The sequence below is a fragment of the Octodon degus genome, unplaced genomic scaffold, assembly GCF_000260255.1.
Source record: "Octodon degus isolate 3935 unplaced genomic scaffold, OctDeg1.0 scaffold00116, whole genome shotgun sequence".
NCBI lineage: Eukaryota > Metazoa > Chordata > Mammalia > Rodentia > Octodontidae > Octodon > Octodon degus.
Window position 1 is genome coordinate 398,064 of NW_004524692.1, and position 14,530 is coordinate 412,593.

General features: G+C 47.6%; 1 protein-coding gene across 1 annotated transcript in view; it reads left to right on the forward strand.

The window, feature by feature from the left end:
• The first annotated feature begins 6 nt into the window (after positions 1-6).
• The window catches only part of Fam78b (family with sequence similarity 78 member B), an 83,614-nt gene continuing 69,090 nt past the window's right edge, over positions 7-14,530 (forward strand). Inside the window, exon 1 of the mRNA XM_004639868.2 lies at positions 7-318. Within this exon, the coding sequence (XP_004639925.1) occupies positions 56-318 (263 nt within the window). The 5' untranslated portion in view covers positions 7-55. The remainder of the gene's footprint in view (positions 319-14,530) is intronic.

Below are 14,530 nucleotides of genomic sequence, written 5' to 3' on the forward strand. Positions count from 1 at the left end.
CCGCGCGGATCCCCGCGCTGCCCCACGCCGCGCCGCGCCGGCGCCGGGCGGCAGGATGGGCTGTATCCAAAGCATCACCTGCAAGGCGCGGATCCGGCGCGAGAACATCGTGGTGTACGATGTGTGCGCCACCATCGACCAGTGTCCCACGCGCATCGAGGAGACCTCGCCCATCGTCCTGCGCTACAAGACCCCCTACTTCAAAGCCTCGGCCCGCGTGGTCATGCCCCCCATCCCCCGCCACGAGACCTGGGTCGTGGGCTGGATCCAGGCGTGCAACCAGATGGAGTTCTTCAACACCTACAGCGACCTGGGCATGTAAGCGACAGGAGCGGGGTCCTGGCCCCGTCTCCGCTCTCCACCCGACCCCTCCCCAGCTCCTCTTCGCCGCGGTCCCCATCCTCTCCTCTTTCTAAACCTTCCTTCCTTCCGCCTGCCCACCCACCTCCCTCCTCCCTGCGCTTTTGTTTCAGGGACAGGGCGGGTGTAGGGAGGCTCCTCGAGAAGGCATTTTTCTCGTGGTTTGCTTCTGACTCCCCAGAAACGTGAGGAAAACCTTGCGGGGCGGGAAGAACGCGAAAGGGAGGGTTGGAGAGGCAGGGGTGGGGATGACTGGCGAGTGCCCCGGGAGTTCTCTGGGCTCCGTGTGTTTGAAGGCTCCCCGAGAAGAGTTTGGGGGAAAGCGTAGAGAGAGGAGTGCAGTAGAGCGCGGGGGGCGCATGGGCCGTGCCGCGCGCCCTTTGGAGAAGTCCCGGCGAGCTTGGAAGAGAAGGTCCGAGGCTTTGGAAGAATTGATGGTTCCGACCTTGTCCCCTCAGCCTGGGAGCCTGGAGGCATCTCTGTCTGGATGCCTGGTAGCCCAACCGAGCGTCAATCTGGCTGTAATCCCTGAATACGCGCACTGGGGTGGTGGGAAGGTGGAAGACACCAGGCGCGTCCCGGCCCAGGAGGACGGATGGCCTTGTGTGTGCAGCCGTCCAGCGCAGCGCGGGGTGGCTCTTATTCCGGAAAAGGATGAGTCCATTTTATCTGTCCAGGGTCTTTACTTTTCAAAACTTTTCCTAATTGCTGCGCGGGAAGGAATTCCCTGGCGCCCACCGCAAATTCCTGTCAAGCTGGGAGCTCTCCAACTTCTTTCAGCAGCGCCGCTCGCCACGCTCGGTTTGGGGTGCTGCGGTAGAGACCCAGCCTCGCCGCCGTGGCTCCCTGGCCACCAGGGGCCGACAGCCTGCCCTGGAAGCGCAGGCTATGGGCGGTCGTGCCTAAGACTTTTATTTTAGAACTAAATTTTCATAACTCCCCTGCCGACACCTTTCAGAACTAGACTGAGCAGTTAGTAACTACAACGGCTAAAAGGTTTGGGGCCTGCATTCTACTTGCTGTTACAATGTAGGTCTAGAACACCCTAATTAGCCTGTGGTCTGCAGGGAAACCCTTTTCTGGAGAGTCAGCCTCATTTCATCTCTTAATCTAAAACTCTAGAGCACTTAAGGTTTACCTGCTTAATACAGATATGGGGTGGAAGAGTCCTCATTTTAAAAGGTCAGACCATCCTTTCCACAGCAATTTGCAGGCTTTTTATTGTGCTCTGGGAGCATGGAAGTTAACACCAGGCATAGGCGCTAAAAGGAATTTTGACAGCTCGTTTTGTTTCCTTTTTTCCTCCTAGAATTTGCACTTTTCCTTTTGAGCATAAAAACAGTGCTGGAGAAAGCCCTTGCCTAGTGAAAAAACATGAATTCCCTGTTCAGCGTATCTCTGCACACCTGTGTGCTTGCCTTTTTGGAAGGCAGATCTGAGAAATGGGGCCGGGACATATTATTTTGAGTGAATCATGCCATTTAAAAGATATGCCTTCAAAAGGGTAATTGTAGCTCAACCCGTGTTTCTTAGCCTGTTCTTGTTTTTATTTTTCAAAACCTGTAAGCCCCCTACCCCCCCAGGTGGCAGTGGCTAACTAAGCTGGGGACAATAACTTCTTTCCCTGGTAGCCTGAAGCCCCTAGGAGAGGAGGCCAAGTGGGACAGAACAGGGACAGCCTCACTTTTCTCAAGAATGTACAGGGGCTTTCTGGTTTCAAATCTTTTGTAAGTCAGTAAATCAAAAACAAACATATAAAAAAGTACTTCTTCCTATGAGACACAGTGTGCCTTATAATGTCTTTATAAATGCCTGTGGTGGTGGGACTTCCTTAGTCTAAAGGAAGTTGTGTCCACATTGGAATCAATTTTTGTGGGCATGAATCAGTGGCAACTTACTCCCTAACACTTGCCCACAGAGTTGTTCTATTTGGGATTTATTGTGTATGTTGTTGGGTTTGTTGTTGTTGTTGTTGTTAACTACTTTTGATATTTTAATATTCCTGATTTTCATATGGTTGGTGCAAGAGGAACAAAGCATAGTCTCCAAGAAATCATAAAATGCATTGTTATAGATCTGTATCTGGAATCTACCTGCCTCCTCATGGTTGCATTAATTGCTGTGTGTTTAAGGCCACTTTAGAGCCCAGATTTTATTGAACCAATTTCCACAAAATGTAGATGCCCTGAAAACTTTGCCCATGTCTACCTTTTAATGTGCACTCATGTTGCATGAAAGTTGCTGCGGTCTGTTGGTTATTATCTCTACTTTACCCCAAGTGGACACAATACTGCAGGCTAAATATTCATTCTCTTTCTGCCACATGAAGCATGAGGTAGTAAAAGAGTTTGGGTCAGACAGGTGCTTTTCCAGTCTTTTCAAAAGGGCTTTGCCACAGAAAATCCACAGCTGAAAATGACAGTAAATAATCTTTTATTTACTGAATTAAAGGAAAACATAAGCTTTGTGGCCTAAGTGTTGAACATTTCCAAGAAGGGCTAGGCTTCTCTTTTGAGCAGGTGAAATACTTAATGGCTATGATGGCTCAATTTGAACTTGAACTCAAGTGGCTCAGCACTTCCTTGGATGACATTACAGAAGCCAGGCTGGGGAGCACTTGCAGCACCTATTTATGTCTCTTTGGGACCTGGGGAGTCCTTCTAATGCAGCCTTGAACAACTATTATAAGGCTTCACCCTTGGGAAAGAAAGGCCACACTGGCTTTTTCTCAATCATCTCACCAACAAATATGTACCAAGTGGCTCTGACGTATAGGCCGTGAAGAAAGCAAGAGAATATTTGCAGAGCTTCGCTGTTCCTTCGCTGGCAGTTTATGGGAAATGCCTGAGAGAGGAGGGGACCCAACAGGCTTTTTTGGAGGTATAAAGATTCAACCTAGATTCTGAGCAATTGAGAACAGCCATCCAACCAGGTGGGGAGGGGACTAATCCTAAAGGAGAAGAAAGACAGCAAGTGATCGGAGGTGGGAAAATAGAAGGTGCTTTAAGGCTGCATGTCTTGGCTGCAGTGGAGTGCTCAAGGAGAACAATAAATGAGGTCCGAAAAGTAGGGTAAGGGCTGAGGGTGAGAATCTAGGAAAGAGGTTAAGGTCTGATCTTGACCACACAGTGTTCTGGAGGCTCTCTGCTTTCTTCTTGCCTTTTGGATATGCAAGAGCTTTCCAACAGAGGCAGGAGACTTGTAGGATGGGATGTTTTGAATGCCTGAACACAACCACCGCTGTGAGGTTTCCTGAGTGAGGTTTGAGCGGGGAATGGGGCTCCCATGCTCAGAGATGAATGATATGAAGCTGAAGTTGGGGAAATCTGGCAGTAGCTAAAGGTCCTTCCGTGTGCATTGTCTTCCTGCACTATCTGGGGGTTCTCTGTGGTCAGCCGACGGCCAATGGTATGCCAGCCATCCCATTTACTAACTGGGAGAAACTTGAAGTCACTGCTCACTCCCCTGCTTCAGAGAACAACTCGGTCCTCTCTCTACTGCTCTAGGCCAAGGTCATTGAGAATTTGACTTCATCCACCTACTTCTGTTCACCTCAGTTCATGCTGGTTTTACTCATGTGGAAATTGCTCTTGCTGGAGTTTGTGATTTTCCTTTTGTAGAATGGACACTTGAAAGACACTAACCTTTTTAATAATATTCCATGTGGTTTACAGCTTCCTCTTGTCTTCAGTCATTCCCCCATTTTGTTCTGAATTTCCCTATCCAGCAGTCTGCTGCTCAGTGTGTGCTTCCTCCAGCTCCTTGCTGGGCTCTGTATTCCAGGACTCACATGTAGCAGACACAAAAGCGTTATGATCGTATCTCCCACCTTCCATAAAGTAGTGTTTAGTGTTCACCCAAGGAAACATGACATCCAGGCCTCATAGCACCATTCCACATGCACCATGAACTCTGTGAAGCCCAGGTTTTGCCTGGCAGTCATTTTCTTCTGATCTAGTCTTACCTTCTTGTTACCAAGTACATGTTACTGCTGGTCATAGAGCTGCCTGCTGGGAGTACTTCGCTCTTTAGGACCAGATCAGCCTAGGTGTCCAGGGAACCTGGTGAGCCTGCAGGCCTCTTGACCAATACCTATGCTCCCATTTTCACTATATGCTTGTCAGAAGCCTTATGCATTGGAGAAAGTCAGTGCTGCTCCTAGTCAGAAATACTGGGGACCCTGTCTCAAGCATCAGGTGGGAAAGCAGGGTCCAATTCCCTGCTACCCAGCCTGAGTGTCCTTGAAGCATAGATGCTAAACCTTTTGCCTATAATCTCTTCTGCAAAAGAGGGGCAGCAGAGGATTAACTGGTCTTATCAGGCAAGCATTAAACTCACTGGCAATAAAGCACAACTCCAGAGTTGGAGGGAGCTAGAGGGATGGGGAGGAGACAAATGGTTAAGGAAGAGGTAGAAGAAAAAAATGGAATAAGCACCGCATGACTGGTGCCAGTTTGCAGGTGCACTGATGCACTGAATGGATTGGGTAGAGCAGGGACAGGAGGTGAGCTAGGAGGGCATTGAAGTGCAAGGTACAGGTGACCTTCTGCAGAGATGTAGGGGCAAGTGCCATGTCCTGGGCTAGGGTTGCAGAAGCATTGGGTTAAGAATGAAGACTGGCAATTGATTAAGGAAATGCAAAGTCTGATATGGCATACAGGATTCCAAATGCCCCACACCACTTCCTCTCACTATGTGTGCTCTGATCCCATCTGACCCTGCAGCCATCGTAGGAGCCCTATACTGTTCTTATCCTCTCTCGCTGAGGCTCAACAGGTCAGAGGACTTGCCTGAGATCAGATGTTCAGTGAATGGCCCCAAAGGGACTGTCAGCCTTGCCTTCTGCCCCCATGTGCTGCTCTGCTCTACACAGCTGCAGCTAGACCTGTGATGGGAGAGGACAGCCCTCCATGCATGCCTGCACCACAAACCCTGGTTAAATATCCCTTGTCCAAAATGATCAGACGAGGGAGGTTTCTGTTTCTATTTTGTTATTGTTGGAACATTTGTGGAAGGAGAGGGCCCCAAGTTTAAGTGTGAAATTGATTTATGTTTTGAGCTTTGTACGTTTAGAATTTTAAATAAAAACTTAAACAGCGTGTTTAGTGTCCCTGTAGATCAACTGTGATAAAGCAAGTAATAGAAGTTCCACTTTGGTTATCATGTTGGTGTTGCTTGAGTATTTTAGGATTGTAGAGCATCTCAGATTTGGATTTTTATGATGTATCGTCATCGCCGTCATAACCACAGTCCTGGGCTCTTTCACTCAAAGTTCCTTGTGTGGAAGTTCACGGTTGACCAGAGGCCCTACATAGGTGACTCTGTAGCTTTCTTCTTACCAGCATCCTGTCTTTCTCTATATTTACGGTATGCCAGGACTTTTTTTATGTTCATATTAAACAGGGAGTAGGTGTAATTTAGAAGTGGGTCATTATGGGCTACTTTGAAATGAAAAATAACAGGCAACTAGCAGTGGCCAAGTATTCTGGCGAATGCTCACCTAGAGGCAGAAGCCAGGTGTTGGTACCAAGGATCCCAAGGAGGGTGGGAGCCTGAATACTTGTGGCAGAGGTGCCACAGTGTGGGATGCCCTGATGGCCCCCCACATGGGAAGTCATGCCTCTCATTCTCACTGGTCCAGATCAGTGTGATATTTAGGATAGTTCTGGAGTTGTGGATTTCAGTAGAAGGGTATAACTGTGCATGTGATGGGGGAGGGGGAAACTCTTCCATTGGGGAATGCCCGGGAACCTGGGAGGTGCTGCTTGGAAAGGAGGATGCATGAGCATACACTAAAGTTATGCTCTCGCTCCTGCTAGGTACCCTGCAAATGTGGCCTCATGGAGACCTTCCCAGGAAGTTCAGCAGGCTCAGTGCACAGCTGTCTGTTTTAGTGGATAGCTGCATCTCCCAGGAGGGAGATGAACCTGCTCACAAAATAACTATAATGAACTTAGCTATACCATTTTTGTCTAATTTGCATATTTCTGAACTGCTTGGAACTGAGCTCATGAACCTGAACCTCTGCAAATTTTCCTAGAAGTGGCATTAGTGATGAGCAGTACGAGTTGCAGCTTTGCAGGCAAGTTGGAATGAAGGCCACTAGGAATGAACCCCATCTGTGCTGAGGAGCTCACTCCTTGGGAGCACGGATGCTGTGCCCTCCACCAGCTAGGTTGGGATCCAGGGTGTAGCCCTGGGTGCTTCCCTCTCACCATGCCTCATCCCTGTAAGGCACACAGTAACAGTCACCCACTAAGGTACTGCCTGTTTATCTATTAGCTCCCAAACGCTTGATGACTACAAGAACAAGGAATGCTAGAATTTCCTTCTGGTGAACAACCCGCCTTGCTCTATTGTCAGCTCCTCAGACATATTTCTGGCTCCCCAGAATTCTTGTACTCTCCTTTCCTCCAGGCCCCCAGACCACCACGTCAACACTGCATAGATCCTACTCCCTCCTTAGGTTCTGGGATGCACCTGTTGGAGCTCTTCACTACATAGCTGAAGATCTAACTGCTGGCACAGGAGACCTGGGCTCCTGCGCCAGCTCTGTGACCTTTGGCAGGTCCCACAACAATTCAATATCTAGTTTGCCTCTACATAAAGGGCAATAATAAGATCTGTTCTGTTTCCTACAAGATTAACTGTAACATGCCATTATTTTTGTTATTACAGAGCTTGGTACTGGGAGGTTATGGCTATGGCCCTGCAGCTACCTTGGGCCGAAAAGCACACAGACCCTGGAGAAGGGCTGTAGCATGCAGTTTCTCCCCACCCCACCCCATCCCAGAGCTTCACTAGGAGCTGAAAAGGAAGAGAAAGGCTTGCTCTGCATCTGTGGAACCAGGCCTGTTCTTTACGCATTCTAGGGCAACGTGAGAGAGGGATGCCATGCAAGAACTCACCCTCCCATTTTTGCTCTGAGCATCCTGCAGGACCCTGGCTGTGCCTAATCCTTGGGCATGATGCCTGCAATTTAGCCTCATCCTCCCTTGGTCACAGTATCAGTCAGGCCTTGAAAGGAGATACACTGTGCCCAAGGCAAGGACTTGGGATGTGGCCATACTCTAGCTTTGTAAACCACAGTGTTCATGCTTAGGCAAGTTGGGTAGGTTTTTGTTCATTGGGACAGATGAGTGCAATACTTGAAGTCATCCATGTCCAAAACTCTCTTTGATGTGTTTTATTCATTCAAAGCCCCTTTCACAATATTGTTTCTAGTAAGAAGACCTTGAGTAACTAACCACATGATTATCATAAAACACATTTAGGGCAACAGTTGTTCTCCATGTTAGATTAAGCGAGCTGGGCCCAAAGAAATTAAATGATGGGCTCAAGGTCATCCTGGCAGACACTGGTAGAATCAGGCCTGGTACCTCGACCTCCCACCTCCAGCTCCAGTACCCTCCTATGCCAGCCGCATGATGAGCCAAGCAGGGATGGGTATTGAGAGTCCAGTGCTATGTTCATAAGCCCTCTCAGTCAGCCAGAAGGTAGGCACCTTTAGGGACATCATTTATGGCTTTTAAAGACAACAGAGGGAACGTAGAACCATCTAAATGTGTTTAAACAAAAAACAAATTTTCAGGCTTTCAAATTAAGAGAAAACAAATCAGGTCATGTGCCATCTGATGGCCCATCGGCCGGGCTGCTGTGTCAGTCCCATCTCGGAAGCCTCTGCTGGCTGTGCTCCTGGGACCTGACCTTTCCCAGCTGGCTTGTGGACTTGTGTCAGGCTGAGGCCCTCAGAATCTGTCAGAGGTCTGGCTAATGGAAAGCAGTAAATCGACATCCTCAGTCAGCAGTCTCCAAAGCATCCTGAAGGGACAGAGAAGCCAGTGCTGCCAGGATGGGTGGTGGCAGGGACAGGCTGAGAGCTGCTGGCAGCAGGCAAATTAGAGGTTGCTGTGCTCTGTTTTGGGGGGAAAGATGAGGGCAGGAACTAGGATGTGTGGAGAGGGAAAGACTGAGGGGCCTTGGAAATGTTGGTCTGGGAAGGCAGGACCTTCCTTGTGCCGAAAGCCCCACCATTGAGCCCCTATTCCAAAATGGCAGCATCCACACTTGAGCTGGGACAGTCTCTTCACAGACTTTTTAAATGTCTCAACCTTGATTGTCAAGCGGCTCCAAGGTCAGACTTTCTACTACCCAAATGGCAAAGTTCAAAAACCTTTCTGCTCGGAGCTGATAATTTTGCTCATAGTCAAACTGAAACTCTGACTTGAAAAGCCTACATGGGCTGAGAGTGAGTCACATGTCACATCTCGCCGCAGACACCAAGAGGGGACGCTTCAGCCCAAGCACCGCCCTCTCTCAGAAACTTACAGGCTTGTGTTAGTGCGTTAGAACATTTGTCAGTGTTTGCTTTTATTTGCATAAAATATTGTAACTGCAGCTCCAGAGAAAGTTAGTGATACCAGCAATAAAGCTAAGAAGAAAACTGTAAGAATCATGATAGAGTTCAAGAAAGAAATTGCAAAATTTATTTAAAGTCTTAGAAAAAATGAACTTACAAGTACAATTTTTTGAGGCCTCATAACCAATTATTTGGCTTTCTGCTATTTTTATGAGAAAAAAATTGTTTCATTCTCAAACTTTTCAGTGTTTATACATAAATTTGAAACAAATTGAGTACAACCACTGAGATATCACTGTATCTGAAAAGCTGTTCTGAACTTCCATGAGCCCTTTTCCCTTTTTTCCCCCTGAGGGTAAGAGATTTTTATTTTAAGGGGAATACAAAGAAAATAGTTTAAAAAAATTAGAAATGATGCAGAATTTTACTGAACATGATAATAGGAATTCAGTAATAGATGTCATATTGCACATTGCTGTCTTCAAACTAATTGTGGAGATTTACCAGATATAAGCATGTAAAGTTGGTCAAAAATTATTTTAAAAATTTAAAAAGAAAAGAGAAAAAAATGAAGTATTAACTGCTTCTTTCAACAGACCAGCAGAAACTATCAGTACAAGTGTCGAAGCTATCCTGTGCATACATACATACTTCTTTTTCCCTGCTTCCTTTTCTCCTTTCCCTCATCTCAGCTGTTCCTTCCCTTTGGACAGTTTATTTCCCATTGCACCTTTCAGATCCTCTTTGCTCTTTCCGGTTCTTACACTGGGGAGACAATACGATATTTACACATGCTGGTCTGATTTATTTATTTCACTTATGAGTATGGTCTCCAGTTGCATCCATTTACCAACGAAAGCCATTGAGTTTATCTTTCTTTATAGCTGAGTAATACTTCATTGGAGAAGGTGAGAGATTTGTGCCACTAAACTAAACCCCAGCTCCTACTGAAGGGATTTGCTCGCCTTCAAAAATGAAGAAGACACAGATAAAAAGATACCTCCATCCTATCACTGAGGGGTGGGTATCTCTATGTTGGTTGTTTTTCTTCCCGTGGAATCCATTAAGCAGCTTAATGATAATAATGATGAAATGATCTCTTCACCACTTAATTAGTGCCATGTGCCTCCAGTCCATGGAGTAGGTACCACCATTATTTTCTCATATTAGAGATAATGCGAGTGACTCCAAAAGAGGTTGGGTCACATGCCCAGCATTACCTAGCTAATTAGTGACAGAGCCTGATTTAGAAACCAGATCAAACCAATTCCACTGAGTCCTTATGATGTCAGACTGCCTTATAAAGGTTAAACAAGTGAATATGTCAGTGGATAAATGACTTGGGAGACTGGCTAGTGTTTGCTTTTGTCCTTGCCAAGGAGATCTGGGGAACAAAGAGTTGAAATCAAATTGGAAATGACCAGCCTCCCTGCTTCCCAGCTGTCTGGTTCACCCAGCTGGTCAGGATCTGATACTAATGAGACCAGGGTCTTAGGATCATACCCAAGGGACCGTCTAAGTGCCGGAGTCAGTATTCTTTGCCCTTGCAGCACCCCCACCAGTGACTACTGCCAGTGCACAGTCACAGCGGGATTTAAAGAGTAAAGAGCTCAAGAAATGCAAGTGGTGGAGCCACAGGATCATCCTAGATGCAGTGGGGGTTGGTGGCATGGGAAATCCTCCAGCCCAACTGCCTACTTTGCAGATAGAGACACTACACATGAGTGGAGAACAAGAACTCAGACCTGACTCACTGCAGCCCCATGGCCAGTGTTCCCCACCACTGCTCACTGTCAGGGCCAAAGGCACCTCAATCTGTGGAGCAGTAGTCAGTGGTCACCATCTCCTGTCTTCCATTACTGTCCCTACTTTCTTTGCTGAGAGTCCAGGTCTTCAGGCAGAGATGCGTGAGAGGGGTTGCAGTGTAGAACACAGGCAGAGCCCATCCCTCAGCAACACAGAGAGGAGCACAGATCAGCCCAAGGGAAATTGGAGACCAGCCTGTTCCCAGCATCCAGACAAAGTGATGAGCAAGCTAGAAAGGAGAGGGTCTCCCCAGAGACAGCCATCACAGATGGCAGGAAATGAGAGGGGCTGGCCGCCAAGGGAGGAGGGCTGCGTGGAGAAAGTGAGATCAGGCAAGGGTGCTCCACATCCCAGACCCTTGTTCTCCACCCCTTCTGCCCTTCCTCTCACCCAGCCCATGTGCGGATGGTAGGCATGGGCCTCCTGGCCCTCTGCCCACAGACAAGAATGGTATCCTCATGGCCCCTGGCAGCTCCTGAGGAAACAAGATCCAAGTGGTATCAAAGATGACAGATTGTGAGGGTGACAGGGGCCCTCCCCAGAAATCAGGGCTCAGCTGGGAGGCCCCAGAGAGCAGAACAGATGGGGGAAGTCTGAGAGGGATATCCTAGCTGCCTGAGGACTCTGTCTCTGCTATGGCTTTTAGTTGAATTTCACTCTAATTATTTGTTTATTTTTCTGCTTTTTTATTGTTGTTGTTATTATTATTATTATTATTATTATTATTGAGAAAATTTAGCATCAGGGCTGGCCAAATTGTGCTCTATCTGCTTACCCTAAAGGAGGAGCAGAAGAGGATAGTTTTAGCCACCCTGCATTTTGCTCTGCCCTCGCTAGGATTTGAGGCAGCAACAGATGAAGAACTGCAGAAGGGTGCATGTGCCTGCAAGCAGCTGCCACCACCACTGGCTGGATGACCCTAATGCCGCTGTCTTTTTATCACTCCAGGCTACCTCCCATGAAACCCATGGTGATGTCCACCCTCCCCTTCTATGGTCCCAAGCATTGCTTCCCATCCTGAAGCTTGCCCTAGGTCCTGCCATCTCTGGAGCCTTCCTTGGAGCAGGAGGAGGAGAGGAAGAGGAGGAGGAGAAGAAAGAAGGGGAAGAGGAAGAGGGGAAGAAGGCATTTTGAGGGTTCCTAGGCAAATTGGGCCCTCACTCTCATGCCACCTACCTGTCATGGCCCTTTCAAATCCTGTAACCCTCAGGGCCTTGATGCCTGTCTGGTCAGCCCTGCTGCCTGATTCTTTAGAATTGTTAGGCTTCTGTCTGCCTTTGTCAGAATCTACTGCCTGTACAGTCTCTGTGTCCATCGGATAGTTACCTGTCTGTTTTGGGTATCGCTGCCTTTCTTTGGCCACTCATCCTTTCAGGCTGGAGAGCTTTAGCCAGATGCTCCTCCCAAGCCTCTGTTCCCATGGATCTTCCAGCTTGTGATTGGTTCCCTGTCTTGGGTTCACCCAAATTAGAGAGCTGAACAGAGAAGACAGTGCCAGCGCCCACCCTTGAAGCAGAATCACCCACCCTTTTCCCGGGAGCCATGAGCCACTGTCCTCCATGGTTCCGCCACACGTGGCTGGCTGCTTTTCCTAAGTGGTTCTCTGAAAGAAGATCCACTCACATATGGTCTTCAGGGAAGAGTGCTTATGACTTAAAGGGGCAACTAAACTATCATTCTAGATGTCTGGAGAGGAAGCCCAGATGCATTCAGACCAGAGCATGGACAACTTTCCCAAACAGGTTGGATCTGGAGTCCAGGGAGGGTATAGGGAAAAGGGAGATTAGTCAGTAGTAATGGAGGGCCAGCTCCTTTCAAGTGAGTCTGTAGGGAACAGTGGGTACAAAGAAGCTGAAGAGCATGATTTATTGCCCTTATCTTCTTGGTACCATCAGAAGGGCCTGAAGGTCAAGAGCAGATCCTGAAAGGAAAAAGAGGATAATTACTGGGGTGCCAAGGGAAGCCACAGGCAGCCTGCCTGACAAGGCACACAAACCCTTTGGCCTGTCCTGCCAGGTGTGAAACTGAGGAGCACAAGCAGGCTGGTGGCTGCTCTCGTCAGTATTCCTGGTGCCCAGCGGACCTAATCGGCCACGAAACTTGCTATCTCCAGTCTTGAGATGAGGGAGCAGATTCAGCTCCTAATAAAGTTCCCAAGTGGGAAGAGAAGGTGGGAGCCAGGAACCTGCAGTGGGTTTCTGTGCCCTGGGTGGGCCTCCTTCACTGGGCGTGCCTGAGCTTCTGGGCGATTTCTCTGAGACAAGCTGGCCTTTGAGAACCAGATCCCAAGAGAACATGGACCACCTCAGTACCTGTGGGTTTGTTCCATCACAACGGAAAGGACCTTCAGAGATGGAACGGTTGCATAAGTAGACCAAGCGCCAGACCCACCGGAAAGTCAACTAAGAGGAACACATTTGGATTTGGGGGTGAAGGACCCCTGTCTCATAGGAACTATGGAGCCCTCAAAAATGAATAGAAAAGGAGAGGTATCATTTGCATCCTAAAACTTCTGTGGAAAGCCTTCCTGTGCACTTATAATCTTAGGACCCAGGCAGAGTTCCTTTTTTATGAAGCAACAGATTCTTTGTAGCCAAATTGCAGGATAGCTGAGCAGGCGAGCCCTTGAGGTAGTCACTGGGAAGCAGCCGGCCTGGGGGTTGTTGGTGAGCACCACAGACCCAGGACAGTTTCTGTAGCACTTACTTAGCTCCCAGTTGATGGCTCACAGGCCAGATGCCCACATAGGCTCCTTCTAGAGACCCTTCTGCAGGTGGACATGCTCCCGTTGCTTAGCCAACAAGAGCAGCGATGCTCCCAGATCAGAATATGGGAACATTCAGGACTTCATTCTGAGGAGCCAAAGCCTTTTTAGGGTGCTAAGTGATCCTTGTTAGGTTACCTTCAGCAGCTAGTGCTTCCTGAAGTATCTGGTCTTCAGAATTAGGGTCCAAAATTGAGTCCTGTAACTATGATTTTGCACAAAAAGGAAACCATCGGGCTGGTGAGATGGCTCAGTGGTCTAAAGCACCTACTTAGAACAAGCTTAACAAAAGCAAAGGGACCACGGTTCAATCCCCCAGCACCACATGCCAGCCAGCCCTGCCCCCTGGTGGGCTGAGCTGGCCACACACACACACACACACACACACACACACACACACACACAAATAAATAAATAAAATTAAAAAAAAAAAAAAAAGGAAACCATCTTGGAGATTTTTTCATGCCATCCTCCAAAAGCAAAGATACTGAAAAATATTGTTAGAAATGTCTGTGGTTAAACTAAAGCAGAATAGTTACAAGAAGTAGTAGGGCAGTTGGATTGTCTTTGAGAGCTGGGAGTACCCAGCTTTCAAGAACAAGACTAGTTTATAGAGCAGTGTTGAACTTCTGACCTATTATAATTCATGCAGATGTTTTCAGCAGCCTCAAATTCTGCTGCCTCTCTGCTACCATCCCACATGACCAGCACAGAGCTGAGATAAATCTCCCCAGCGTGCAGCTCCCTGGTGAAAATTAACTTCCCTACTAGATGTCAGCACTGGGCTGTGCCATCCAAATGCTACAGGGCCAACTTGCTTTTATGTGTGCTTTAAAGGAATCTGTATTTCTTGTGTGCATAGGATCAAGCTTGTTAATCATGTTGTGAAAATTCTTCTCTATTCTTGATTTTTTTTTATCTGCTTGATCTATCAATTACTGAGCAGATCTGTTGAAATCTCTCTGTGTTGGTGTGTGTGTGGCTGACCTCAGTCCCTGCAGTGTTTTCTTTATGCTTTTGGAGACTGTGTCTGCTTAACCTCTTGAGTTTGCAGTTTGCTCTTCATTTTGGACACACAGGGCTTTATTTTGCAAACTGAAAATGTACATTGGAAGAATAAAGTTGTTAGTAAGGATTCTTCCAAGGCAATTTAGTTTATTATTGTTCGTTTATTAGATTTGTCTGTCCTTGGATAGAAACAGAAGTAAGCCTTTACTCACTACTCTTTCTGATTTGAGAGA